General features: G+C 36.7%; 1 protein-coding gene across 2 annotated transcripts in view; it reads left to right on the top strand.

Moving 5' to 3' along the window:
• Positions 1-14,798, top strand: part of LOC113495029 — a 349,076-nt gene that overhangs the window by 274,774 nt on the left and 59,504 nt on the right. The window contains exon 3 of one of the 2 annotated variants that reach the window (XM_026873595.1): positions 1,905-1,961. The exons of the other annotated variant lie outside the window; for it this stretch is intronic. Coding sequence (XP_026729396.1) covers positions 1,905-1,961 — 57 coding nt within the window. The remainder of the gene's footprint in view (positions 1-1,904; positions 1,962-14,798) is intronic. 2 annotated transcript variants of the gene reach the window in all.

Here is a 14,798-nt window from a genome sequence, read left to right as displayed (position 1 = left end):
TAATTAAATAAGTGTGCGAAATTATTCTGAATGAGTTTCGAAATTGTGAAAATCATTTTCATATAGAACCTTGCAGTAACTGAAAATTGTCTAAAGAAGCATTATGATATCATTCATAATTATAAAGAGTCGTTTAAGTAAACAGCCGATAATGAGTTTGACAAACCCAAACATACCCTCAAACAACTGAAATTCTGTAGAGAAACTTCGCGTCCCTAACTAAACCCGTTACTTTAAAACAGGCAAACCACGTAAACTGATTCAATCCATTCAATTTCCCGGCGTCTCGCAGACGCAGACCAAAACATCGGGACACTCCGAATCCCCAAGAGCTTGTTTCTAGTTGATGTCTATTTGCATGACTAACCACCCGTTAAACCCAGGGCCGTGGTCAACAATGGGAACGTTTAGCAATTCGCTCTCATAATGAAGTTAAGCGGAGATTGTGGACGCCACCCCTATGACTGAACAGACCAACGTTACGAACCTAACGGTCTTTGTAAACACTGCAAACCGCATTTAATATACGACGTTCGTAATTGCTATTGCATTTGATAATTAAGGAAATGAATTTGTTTATAGTTTGTATGAATTTTAGTTGCTTTTGAACTCAAAAGGAGAGTTGAAACTCTACAGGAACTCTATTCAGTTAATAAATTAAGTTTCTTCTCAATGATACCTAGTCTGAAATGCTGCAATGGTGATAGCGACTACCTTGCACGTACATATTACTCAATAATAAATTCCTTTAAATGCAGTAATAGGTATTTTATATCTTCGACACAATTCTTACCTTGAAACAACACTTAACAAAACCGACAACACCCAAAATAAATCTCTCATACACACAGATCACAAGAATCTCCCAATCTACCACTAAACGATCAAATAAATTCAATCCAGTAATTCATTGCTAATAAAATCCCGGGCGCGTACTCGCAAGTCCTCGCAAGCCCTTGAGCAACAAAAACAAGCAAAAGATAGGAAAAACATCCGATTAGAATCAGTTCACTGAATCTGAAGACGAGGAACACTACAAAGGACTGTAAACACCGTTTAGTTTGCAATTGCAGTCTTATATTTTGTCGAAAATGAACGAAATATTCGCTGTCAGATAAGGCTTTGTTTTGTGAATTGTTTGAAATGAAAATACACCTCATAATATGAAAATAGTTTTGTCCTTTTAATAAATTTCTTTTAACATTTATTTTTCTTACTACTAAGTCCAAATAAGTATATTTTTTTGTTCATGTCAAGATCAGTATCGTATTTGATGACAGAATATCAAATCAGTGTAAATTATGTTTAATATCAGGCTTCTTACTTTAAAATTAAAAAAAAAAGTTCAGAAAACTATTTCGCCGAGCAAATAAAAAAAACACTTGTAATCCTCATCCAAAAAAAAACTGAATTAACGCAAAGAGATTGCAGGGATCGTTCGATTTAACCTGTACTACCCCACCGTGGAATCATTGCAATTGTTTCGCAGCAAAATGTAAAAACCGGTCAAGAGCGAGCCAGACTCGCGAGATTCACGTGCCGTCTAAATATGATAAAGTAGCGAAAATTTGCAAAGTGAATCGATTACCTACCCCCTAAATATATGAAAACAATCTTTGTTTAACCTCGACTGTTATTATTTGTCGCTAATGTGACATCAGAAATTCAATTCAACATCTGTGTAGAAATAAAATAGGTATACCAATCTACATATACATCCAACGTGCCCATGAGTAAGAGTTTGATAAAAGACGGAACAGACAGCAGAGCCTTAATGATAGAGATCCAATTCTACCCTTTAAGGTCAGAAACTCTAAAAAAACGCGTTTTCCCCAATCGGTACGGAACCCAAACCATGAATCGGTTTACGAACTGGCTGTAACAATATTTCTCTTTGTTCGCAGGTGAGTGAATCTTCACTACTTGAGTGCAGCAGCGGGCGCTACACAGCGTCCGATACGGTGAGTCCATTTCAAAAGTTATCGTGTTCACTCTGGCCCTCAAATCACCATTCTATCATGCAATAGTTAAATTGTGAACACGCTGTATTATTGGCTATGTTACGGTTTGCTTGGGGACTCCCGTATTGTAAGGTGATGGATAATCTTAAATAGAGAATAATTCGGTGTGGGATTGTGTTTTAATATTCTTACTACTATTTTTTTCTTTCATTAATAAAATATTAGTAACCTCAGTTGATTGTTTCTCGTAAGGGTTGTCAAAATTTGAATGAGTATTATGGTGGGTACCACTTCATAAGTCCTTGGATTAAATATTGTCTTAGATTGTAATATTTGTCCGTTTCCAAAAAAAAATACGAAAGCAAAACGTCCAAATGAATCGTCTATTTGTTAGCAAATTTGTTTCCCTAATATTATTTTATAAAACTTGAAGGACCACGAAAGTTGTTCAAAATCGTAATAAGACGAAAAAAGTAAAAGATACGTCGAAATAAAAACTCCAAGAGCTAATCAACAAGACTTTTTCATACTTGTAGAAGTATCAAAGCGAGAGTCGTACTTTGCTAAAAGTTATCCGCGTTTTTTTTTCTGCGGACTGCTACACTTGCGATTTTTTTATTTTACTTTTTAATCCAATTTCAGTACACTGATTTTCCCGGAAGACTTAATATTGCGTTATCAAGAATTGTAGTTTCTTTCATATGCCTCGTTTCCTGTAGTGTTACGTAGCATGAATTATTACTGACGATTATACGTCGTTGTAAAAATATGATTACATTGTTGTTTATGAGAAAGAAGTTGCCAGAAAAAAATATTAGTAAATGTCACAAAGGAAAATTATAATTAAGAAAAATATAAATAAATCTGAGTATAGTTATTAATACGATTAGCAGTCTCATGAACTAAATAAAATATAAATCATTGCGGGATCTCTCTTATCCTTCGCAAACCGTAGTTCGCCAGTGAGAGTCGGACGCATCGGCCCTCCGTGGGCACTCAGCCCTCCCCCTCGCATCTGTTCACGGTTCGGATCCAAAGACTAATTACGACCGAGTTTTTACCACCTCACTCTAACATGTTCCCATTGCAACCGTCGGCGAAAAACTTCAAATGTTACTCCAATGAATTTAAACTCTCGTATACCGATTCAGTGTCCAATATTCCCTGCAGCTAACCCCCCATTTTTTTAAGTTTCGCTAAATTGAAACTTAAAAACCACCCACTAAGGTTTAAGTTCCTACTCAAACATTCAGCTCGGGGAAATTAAACGGCAGCAATCAAGCTATTTTAAACTCTGCTGTAAATAATATTAGGTCTAGGTTTATCTTGCTAATGATGAACCATTTTCGAGCTGGTTAAGTCTCAAGATTCGTTCGTACACCTCGAGTTTATAATTACTAATAACTGTAATTATATCATTTATAGTTTTTAAGTTTTAACATTGCTTGTTACTTGAATTTAATCCAAAAATGAGTTTATTCACTTATTAAGGTTTTTTATGTATAAGTTACTAAAATAACTTAATTTCTTTACATTTAAGTATTTGCAAATAACATATAGGTATAAACGAACATATTGTTGTAATAGATATAATAAAAAAGTAGCATTTCATATGACATCAGATACACAGATTTGTGTAACGACAAAAGTGTGATTGAAATATGACAACACTTCGACAAAATCGGCATGTGCGATGATATCCATCGGATGAATGCTGAATAATTAAATTGCAATCAAATTCTACAACCTGTTTGGGAATTCCAAAAACCAACGTAACTGGACTACGATGTAATTGTACTTGGGAATATATGAGTGGAAAGAATTTCATTTAAAAATAGTGGAGCTAGCTTCGGACGATCGCGCGCCATTTGTTCGCCGTATGTTTACCAATTAGCAATGAGATCGCGTTTCACGTACCACCGTCCCGTTTCTTTTTTACTTCCATCCGATATTAGATTCAAGAAACCCTTCCGGTGCAGCGCGCTGATCTGCTCCCGCTCGAATGTTCATAGAATAAGAGATGAAGTTATATTGTAACGAATCGCTCAGCTTTATTTGTAGTTACAATTTCGATTCGTTTCTATTCGATTGCAGCGTACGTTTCGATAGCCGAGCTTATATTTAGGTAACCGTGTTATTCAGCGGCGCGGATTATTCCCTCGCATGTATGTATGTTGTGTAGCAGAATGCAGGCAGATAACAGTCTCAATTGCAGAGCGGCACTCGTTGGATCGCCTCACCTCGCGCACGCTGAGCCTCGACGAGTTTTTGAATTTTTAAATTACTCATTGTGCGATGGAATGTTGCCAGACGCATTCCCTCGTACAGGCAATGCTCCCACGATCGAATGTGCACCCAAATCCTGGGCCCTACGTGTCATAATACGGCGGCTGCGATGTCCCCTTTAGAACGTTTGGAACACATTAGGCGATATGCTCGCAAGCCTAGAACGACGTCCCCTCGAGTGCGATACTAACGAATGTCGTCCTAAATTTTTGATAGATAAAGTCGAAATATCAGTGACGCCCAATTGCACACTTAATATCACTCACAAACTGCACGACCATACCAGTGCGCTTCCATGATATCAAAAACTTGACTCATGCTCGTGCTACTTTCGGTGCTCAACACATGACATATGGAATGATTATGGAATAAATACTGTTTTCAAACTCAAGCATGGAGTATGCAAAACTATTATATAATTCAGTGTAACGTCGTCAAGGTTTGTCGTCTCGAGAGTTAAACTTTAAGAATATCGTGTGCGAAGATCATTCACCTGGAATGCAACTAGATAAGCGTAACTGTATAGGGCGTTAACAAAGACAGTCGAGACTCTCTCGTAACCAAGAAAGTTATTCCGCTTACTGAGGCTGAATCCGATTGCTGTTCGTATATTATTTACGTATAACATGTTACCTGGAACAAGTATTGAGATTTTACTGCATGTTAAACAGAATAAGTATTTTACGACACGACGGTAAAATGTTCATACGGTTTTTAATTTGCTCGCAACTAACTTTATGTATTTTAAATTATAAAAATAGCAGCGCGGCTTTTAATGTTCTTTAAAATATGTGTTATTTAGAAGGTACCTGTTTCCCAACATGTAATGGCAGCCTCTTAAACGCATACACGCTGACCATTGTCTTTCATACAAATAATCGTGGAAGTCATCGACAGAACCCGTTCCACACGGCGGCGTACCGCGTCGTAGAATGTTATTACCTCGGTACCCGGGAAGCGCGGGCGCAGCCGCGTGCGAGCAGGACGGCGCACGAAGAAAGTCGCTAGAGCAAGCGAGAAGCTCGCCGTGGGAGGAGGCAAGGGGTCAGCGAAAGTGCATTGCCACGGCCGCAGTGCACCGCACCCGATGGGAAAAGTTGTTCTCGATGCACGTAGAATATCCACCAACATGGGAAATTTTATGGGAAATATCATGATAATTTACTCAAAGACCGCTCTTACAACGGTTCTGATTACAAGAATCACACGGCGCATGTAGCCTCGTGTCTTACATAACCGCTTATTTCCCCGACTCACTTGTGCTCACTAAAACACTGATACTGGTATTAAATTGACTTTTTTCGGTCAGCGATCATTTGGCAAGTGTTGAGAAATCCTGTTTTGTACACGTTACACCAACTCGAGCATTAATCACACATGCCCCACACACGAGTAGCAGGTTACAGCAGCAATTTAAGCCAGCCTAGTTAACGGTGGCAGTTTAAAAATATAAAATAATGTTCTGCAAAAATCTTGTTAATTCATAATGAAGGCTGATACACGGCGCATAGAAAGAGCACCCTCGCTCCAGTTTCAATTTAAAGAAAAGGTAAAAATGAAGCGTGTCAAGTGGGGTTCCGTACTCTCGACCAGAACAGAGTGGGCCTGTTCCCTGTCGGAAACAAAGAGGGTATTTTTCGACATAACTTCTGCTTTCTTTGAGAACAGTCGAATCACCTGAGATTAGCACCCTCGACTTCAATGGTTCATCTCATTGTTTCTTGATTCCAATTTATTATTTCGTATTCCTTAATAAACTGGCGTGTGTGTAAGCTACTTATGTTCTTAACACAAGTTGGTTGGAACAGTTACAAAGGCCTGTGAACTTGAGTTCACCGTTCCACGGCTAGCGTCCCATTCCTCATGTTCGTACTTACGTGAACAGTTTCCATAGGTACGTATATTGGCACATCAGGTATTCATTGCATCAAACGGCTCAACTCGTTCAATATCGACGGCAGTTAAGCCCAAAACTCATAAGTTACGTAAGACGCATTGAAGAGCCTCGCGAGAACCTAACGTTCAGGTGGTTCTGGATTACAGCACTAAGGTTGTAGTTTAATATGCAACGAATTTAATAGTTAATGTTCGCGACGAAGTAAGCTCGTGTGCTCGCAAATTACTCCACACTTATTCCCTAGAGGGGGTTGTTGTAAATTTATGTTTGTGCTCCAACTTGCTGACACAGGTCGGCACTAGAGATTCTGATTCGAGCCGTTTTGCATGCATCGCCAGTATAATTGGCGCGGACGAGTACCTTACTCTGTTTTTGTTTTTCAAGATGCAGTTTGGTTTTAAATGAATCGCTTTTCTTGAATGTCTGAGACCCACTGAGTTTTTGACTAAGTTAAATAAATCGAGTCAAGGTCTCAGAGAAAATCAACTTACTTTAACAAATACCTATTTGACAAAACACGATTGCAGTTTTCCGAATGAAAAATCCATAGTTTAATGAAAATTAAATGAGGAAATATTTTCATACCGGCCAAACATTTTTTTTTCTAAAATTTAGTTCGCTGAGCCAAACCATCCATGTGAATAGGTTAACAATTTTAGCATATATTTTGTATTTAGCGTCAAATCTATTTTCTTTTAACTCTGTTGCGTCATGAAAACCGTTTTAACGCAGATTAGGGCCTGCACTTTATTAACGTAGTAATATTCTATTTTTACCGCCTTAATAAAGACCCGCACAGATTTATATTAATGTCATTAACTCATAATGACAGTACTATTAAGCAACGTTACCAAACTAAAATATAAGGTTAACGATGCTTTTAAATACTTTGCAACATAATTTCTCCATTAAATTACAAATTAATTAAAGCTTGAGTTCATTTTCCTAGTGACTTTTGAACTTTTTGTTGTATATTTTTGGCAAAGTTCGAATTTTCTGAAAACGTTTTGTATTGTTTGTTTCGCATTAGCACTTTGTAAACGCAACAACTTAAAATTTTTATATCCTTAATAATTTATAAGTTTATAATATCATTTTTTACATTTACATTAAATGAAAAGATAGTAGAAATCAGGTCTCCATTTTTAATTTGGAAGTATTCGAGCAGAACTCTCAAATATATAGTATAATACACATAGGTATGTAAAGTCGTAAAAAGTTTCAAAGTATCTAATTTGCTCACAGTTAACGGCCAATTATGAAATAATTAATCTAACAACAGATTACATATTCTTCGCGAATATTTCTAACAACTTTTTAATTAAAATTCTTTCGTCGAAGCCGAATAAATCTTAACGGACTGTTGATAATTTCAATTTCCTATTTAAAAGTTTTCTGAAACTAAGAATCGTAGGTATGTACGTATGGTATGAAGCTTTTTTATTTTGGAATAAATTTAATTAAATGTATATCGAATGTATCGTACTAAAGCAGCTATAGAAACTCCTTTTAAGAAACTCCAAATAAAACCAAACTGGATTTTCTATGACTTCAGAGAACTTCTTTGAGGTCGTTGTCATTCATCGTTCAGGTCCTATTAGTAAATTAAGGTCGTCGAAACATATCCTCTTCGTTACAAATTGTGTCGCTTACAAAGTATGAAAAACCGTCGTATTTTTTTTCATTTTCTATGTAACCTCGGTAGACCACTCAACGCGATTCCTTTCATAACTATGACAGTTGTCATACCGGGTGGGCTTTTAAAAAACCTATTCATTTTGACCTCAAGACGACACGGGACTTAATAACTGTGGGCCGGGGGAGCCGAAAACGGCGGCGAGTGAGGTTCGCATCATCATTACGATTTAATTTCAGGGTAAAGCGGCCGTGACAAAGTCTACCGTGCCATTATTCTGTTCCACCTCGCAGGATGTTTAATAAACAAATGACGTGGGGCTTCATAATGACGCTCCGGGCGCCTACCCTCCTCTCGTCTTTTAGGGCTCATTTTAAACTTGCCGCCGTTATAAGCTATGTATATTTTACGGATGCGATATCGGACAAGCCAAATGGCACCTTTCAGCGGCGCTGATAAACATTACTCACAGAAATATTTTCTTTCGACATTTTTCCATTGACGTTTCATCTTACCTTATATGTGAGTACGTAAATTCACGTTGAACATTTTTCCTCAAAAATGTCATTCCTTTTTTATTCAGCGTCCCCTCAAACTCCAAATTCGAATAATTACTCCAAAGATTTTGTTCCCTTGGAGCTGTAAAATCGCGAATGGAGATAACAAGCGTTTTGCCCGCTCCACAATTCCCCTCTTACTAATTTATTCGTGGAAGTTCTTGTCGTTATAGTCGTATCTAACATCATTCGTGGGCTTATACTTTATCCGTTTAATACCCCCACCATATGGGATCGAGCTATATAATTTACTCGAGAATTTATCAATCTACTTATGGGACTTAATATTCGTGTGTATTGTTACAAGAATTAAATTGGATTATAAGTTTTTCCTCGTCTCATTGTTCAATGTCGGTACCTCAAAGGATGTTCGATGGAATTGTAAAAATCGATGTCAATCCCGCGGGTTGTCAGTAAATGTCATAACACATATTGTTTACATTATTTACAAATGGGTTCGATACTTCCACAAACATTAGCACCTGTCACCGTGTCGCTGTCTTAATGACAGTATTTATAAGGAAAACTCGGCCGAACACGAAAATACAATTTGGTGAAAGGTAGAAGTTGTCACAGTAACGCGAGTGAAACATTAGGCGGGCGGGGCGTCACGTGACACCGATGCCCGCCCTCCGCGCTTTGCCTACGATACACAACAAATTACTAAAAATGCTCAGGTAATGTGTGTTTTACGTACGAAGATATGTGATCAAATATTTATATCACGCACACAACTGTAACTTCTCGAATTTTAATGTTGGCATCTAAAGGGACATGACTTCAATCATTGTTATAAAACAAAACTATTTAAGTAAACAAACTCAAAAAGGTTTGACGCACTCTAAATTGACATTCAATTATTTGTTCAACCTTAATAATTATCGGCGTCAAATCCATTAGGTATCAATGTGTGTAGGTCGCGTAGGTACGTCGAAGGCAGGTCGCTTCGTGCCTATAATCTAGCATCGATAAAAGAGGCGATTAAACCAACAAAGGATTAATGTATGACGAACTCGGCCCGCGGGGCCCATGGCCAGCAAATCGTAGAACCCCACAAATTTACCCACAACAAACCACCTCGTGAGAGCCGGAACGAAGATTAATCGCCGGTATACGGGATTACGGTAGTTGCGGTGGACGCAGGTACCTATAACTGTTAACTGTAAAGCCATTTTAACCCCTAATCGTAACGACATTGGACTCATAATACCTTGCCCCCAAAATCTAGGCCCAAAGGCATTCGTTCCTTAAACTTCCCCATTTAACAGCGTTATTTCATTATAGTTTAATGTTTAGGTAAAGGTTCTTTAATATATCACCTAATTTCAGAGAAACATCATCATTTACTTTGGCTATAAATCGTGCAAATAATTTCAAGTTGTAACATGTCTTTCTATTCTGAGTTTCCATACCGAGAAACTAACGCTTAAATGCGTATAGTTTATATCCATTTAAAAGTCTGAAAACTATTTGTTGTAGAACTTCGACGCTGAGATAAAACGTCTTACATTTGACTGTAATTTTAAGGGCACAATAAAAAGTTAAGACATCAAGTGAAATGAAGGAAAACGAGCAGTTCTAACTCAATACATCACGAGTAAAGGGGCCATGTACGAAAAAAAATAACAAAGCATTGGAGAAGAGGTACGGATCTCATTTAGACAAATCGCTCGTAGCGGTCAGGTCAGATACCAATAACAAGGGGCTACACGTGCTATTGTAGTCTATGTCGTCATTAGGCCGCTTCCGTATAACTTCACAACTTTATCCTTGCGCCCTACCCCACCCTTATTACAATTCTGTAAGGCATACATTTGTGTGTACTACTTTAGTTGGAAGTCAAAGCATGGAACCCAGAGTCCCAATAACGGACGTCGTCGGTCCCTCCGACGGATCCGATACAACGACACTGATTTCTCTTTCCAATTAATTGTTCCCTTTTTGTATAATGTTATCTTGACTGTCAAAATGAAGAAATAGTAAGAGAAAAAGATTTAGTTTATACTAATCTTAGAAAACACTATTAATCTTATGATCCTCCTGTTTATAAATCCTATAGAAAGCGAGAGTAAAAAGACATGTTGTAATATAATCAATATCTTTATTTTTTAAGTCATTGATCAACTCACATCTCACATCTTAAAAATGAATTAAGAATATCGTAAAACTCTCAAACTATTAAAACAAGATTACATAAGGTTCCATTTAATTTAGTCGCGACTATTTTTAATTCCATATTAAAACACACGACGCCAGTGTTCTACAGCAAAGCAAACGGCGACTTGTTACGTTTTAAGTCAATTAAGCCACAGACTACTGAATGGTAGACGCCTCTTATACATAACATTAATTGTGAAGATAAGAAAATGTTGGTAGTCAAACATTTTATCTACAGGCAAAATAAAGTTGAATGAGACGATTCGACATTAAAATAAATATATTTGGTATTGTAAGTTAGAAAAAAACCATCATTGAATTTAGAATAATGAAAATTCAAATTTGATGGCATTTAAAAGCAGCAATCAAATTCCAAAATCAGTAAGTTTTATTGCAATTTAATCTGCCTCAATTTAATCACATCAAAAAGCAATTATTAACAAAGTTTGCATACAAATATCCTGTCTCGACGCCATAACGAATCGTAATATAATCCTGGGTACCTCTACTTACTTAATTCAGCTGCTTCCATAATAAAACACGCGACAGTCTATCTCGAGAGCTGCGCAAACTCGGACTTGTTGCATTTAAGTTAATTAATCCAGGACTAGATCAGATAAAGTCAGACTCGGAGGACCAACCTCTCAGACGGCCTTATACCGTCCCCACATTATGTTTGCAAAAACATGCCCCTTACAACTAAAGTTTGCTATTAAGTTTCAGACGTATGTGCTAATGTAGATTTAGAAGTACATCAGGCTATTCACTTCGTCTTGACTAGTTTTCTTACATCTATTCATTAAAGTATGTCGTAGTTAGGAATTCACGTATTCGTGTATAAAGGTACTAACTTATATTTAAACCTTTTTGTTCAATTCTTAGTATCAATTTGTAAGTTGTGGTGCTAAGGAATGAGTTACATTTTCGCGGCGACGTTTCTTGAAATACCTTATTGGAACCGATCCGATTCCGGAATAATGTTTGTCCACAAACAATGTGTTGCCATTATTTTTTGAGGGAAAACCAATCTAAGGATAAATATTATATCAGTTTACGCCAATCGGTCAAAGTTTCCTTCATGATTTAGGAAATGGGAGCCTTATAGTTTTAGTAGATGGAGGCGAAAATTTCGTTTTTTATCTTTATCCTCGAGGATGTTCAATAGCTATCAGCGATTTCTGAGATAGAAAAAGTTTTTGACATTGTCAATCTTCGTAAAAAACAGTGTTTAAGACACACTTTAATTTATAGGATTTTTATACCGCCTATAATAACTATACATAACTTTGCGAGAATTTTAAATAAGGTTTTAATAAATCCTAGCGTTATTCTTTTTTAAGTTTTTAGGTATTGGAAAATCACTAAATTTTGTATTTATTCTTCCAAAACTGAGTAAATATGGTAAACAGCTTTACGTACATTTAAGTTTCCACTCACATTTATCCGTATATAAATCGCGATAAATCGTAACGCGTCATTCGGTACCAAAAGAGGATTTAATCCGTAAATTTCAATGGCAATGTCTGTAGCTGAGGAATCTGCGTGCGACAAGCAACTTAATCCCGACTTAGCTGAGTCAAGGTATTGAGAACTCGTACAAACCGCCTCTTGATTCTGCGTGCCTGGTACATTGATACAAATGTGTAAATATTTGTTGGTAACCTTTTGGGTTTGGGAAATATTTCCTTATATTAAAAAATCATAAGGTCACTATGTAGTTTTAAAGGATAGTTTTTCTTTCGATTGCGTTGAGTGATGGGTTCAAATGAACTGGGTCAAATTCACGTTCATTCATTCAGACCCTTCAAAATGCCTTAATCTGACAACCTATTAACACTCCTGAAATATTTAAAACAATGCTTATAAGAATAAATGTTTTACACAAATTCAAAGAAAACCTTTCAATCTCAAACCTCCTTATTCACACAGAATCTATTTCGGAATGATTTTAAACGGTTCAACAAGCAGGAACATTGATCAATGGATCGCATTACATTACAAAATTAAATTCAAATTACGTGAATAAAAACTGTAATAAAACCTACGTACAGATTATGGAAATTTCACGCGAATTTTCCCAAACAAAGGGCCAAATAATAATTGCTTGTGTAATGTTGTCTGGGCATGGAATTATAATACCAAGGTCATTTCGTTTACATACAATGGAACAAGTAGAATTAGGTCTAGAGGCTATTTTCGGTGAAAACAAAGTTTTCTGCCTTTTCAGCATTATCTGATAAATTTTATTTCTCTAGAGACATATTCGATTTGGTAATTTGAATGGTAATGACGGTAAGGTCTTTGGAATTAACGTAAGACGCGAGTTTCCGACGTCTTAAGTTTCACATTTTCCTGTTCTCTTGTAACGCCGTGTACTTATTTCGAAAAATGACTTTAAAAAAAGACCGCTGGTATAAAAGGTTTGACAGATAAATTCTTAGTTACAGGAGTGAGGACTAGACGCACCACTAGAGAACTGAGAAATGAAAAAAAAAACAAGAAAAAAATCCTTAAATTTACCAATGATAATATCGTCACGAGCATTAATAATAAATGAGTGAAATAAATTTCCTATTCTCCTTCCTACAAGGCACAATCTCAAAAATCCTTAAAAATTTATAAATCGAATTACCAATTCTTCGCTTCGTGGTTGAGTCTGCTTAAAAATGCACATCAGAACGAATGAACAGGGTATAAGTAAAGCTCAAATGTTGATACAAGGAAATTAAATTCGAGTTGTAATTTGTACTAACGTACGAGAATATTATGGGCCAAGATGGCTCAGATATGTGACGTCGTGAAACGTACCGTATGACGTATGTGAAGTAATTAGCACGCGCGCAGATAGGCCAGTGCGGGTAACATAATTAGTGTTTCCTGCCCTTAAACTTATTAAGTGTCCTATTACCAAGTTTCGAAGTGTATTGTAATTTGATAATGGAAATTGCGAGTGTTTTGCTCGAAGATTATATCCAAACTCGTGAATGATTAGGACATTAGTACTTTAAAGCCTAATTTGTTTCTTTCTTTCGTTTAAAATATTTTTGTGTTTAATTGCAGATAAAACAGAAACCACAAACTATTTAGCTGGGATCAAGTGATTAATTTTAAAGGGCACTTAAGTCACAAAAAATGTAGTAACAAAAGTCCGACCTCCCAATTAACACAATCCAACTTCGTCGTGAAGGTTGCGAGATAAAAGTGGGAAAATATAATGGATTGAAGTCAAACTTGCCGTGAAAAATGTTAGTCAATGGGGGAGATAATTTCCACGGAGCAACGACAGGATTATTTTTATGAAAAACTCAGTGAAAAATGGTCGCGGACTCGCGGCCAAAAGGGCTTCGAATTGGCCGAAGTTGCCACAGTAATTTAGCGTCATTTGTTTGCTATGAATATTTATTAGTCGATCCGAAAACAATGACCGTATTGAAATTCAATGTTCGAATTGAATGACATGTTTGCGTTTGGGAAATACTCGTTTTATAAACTTGGTAACCGCGCGCACTCACAATTCGTATAAAGGTTATTATTAAAACACGGAAACACTCATTGTTATGTGATTCCCATTATTTTTGACTAGTAATTAAGAAAATAAATTCTTATGTAACTTGTTACATGCATATTGAAGTCATTGTTAGCTCTTATCGATCAATTTAACCTGACATTTATGTGAAAGAAAACAACAAACACAAAAATCAACAAGGAAAATAGCTGCGCTAGTTGCAATTATAAGTTACGAAATAATAAGCCAGCGGGCAAAAGTACTGAAACCTCGTAAAGCGCGATATTTAAATTCGCCGCGGCGGCAACTTCGCCGCCGGCGACAATTCAATTACAACTAATAGCCTCTGATTCATGTTTGTATTGCTAATTAGTCGCCGGCTCAAGTTTTGTCTCTCCTCACTTACCGACGCTTTCCCACCCAATGTACTCGCTGTTTTGTTTAATAGATTGTTCTTTGTCGACTGCGGCTGAACGTTAAACATCGTCCGCTTTTGTTGAACCACAAATTAAAGCATGTCTTTTCATCTCGCATTAAACTTGTCCAATTATACGCCCGAGTAACATTGCACAAAGATATTTAAAAGATTTGCTATCGACTGATAGATGGATCGTCCTAAAACAAGCAACAACATTTTTATTGATCCTCTAAATAGTTATCAGATAGTTCGAAAGGGGTCCGAAACGTTACAATGGATATTGTGAGGATAAGTTTATTCAACAAGCGAATTTCCTTGTGTTAGTTGGCACAAGAAGGAAAACCACAAATCGACAAAATATCAAAGGGTTTGTGAGGTAAC

This window comes from Trichoplusia ni, chromosome 6 (genome assembly GCF_003590095.1).
Source record: "Trichoplusia ni isolate ovarian cell line Hi5 chromosome 6, tn1, whole genome shotgun sequence".
Lineage (NCBI taxonomy): Eukaryota > Metazoa > Arthropoda > Insecta > Lepidoptera > Noctuidae > Trichoplusia > Trichoplusia ni.
The sequence above is the reverse complement of the archived record's forward strand: the minus strand, read 5'-3'. Positions and strand labels throughout refer to the sequence as shown.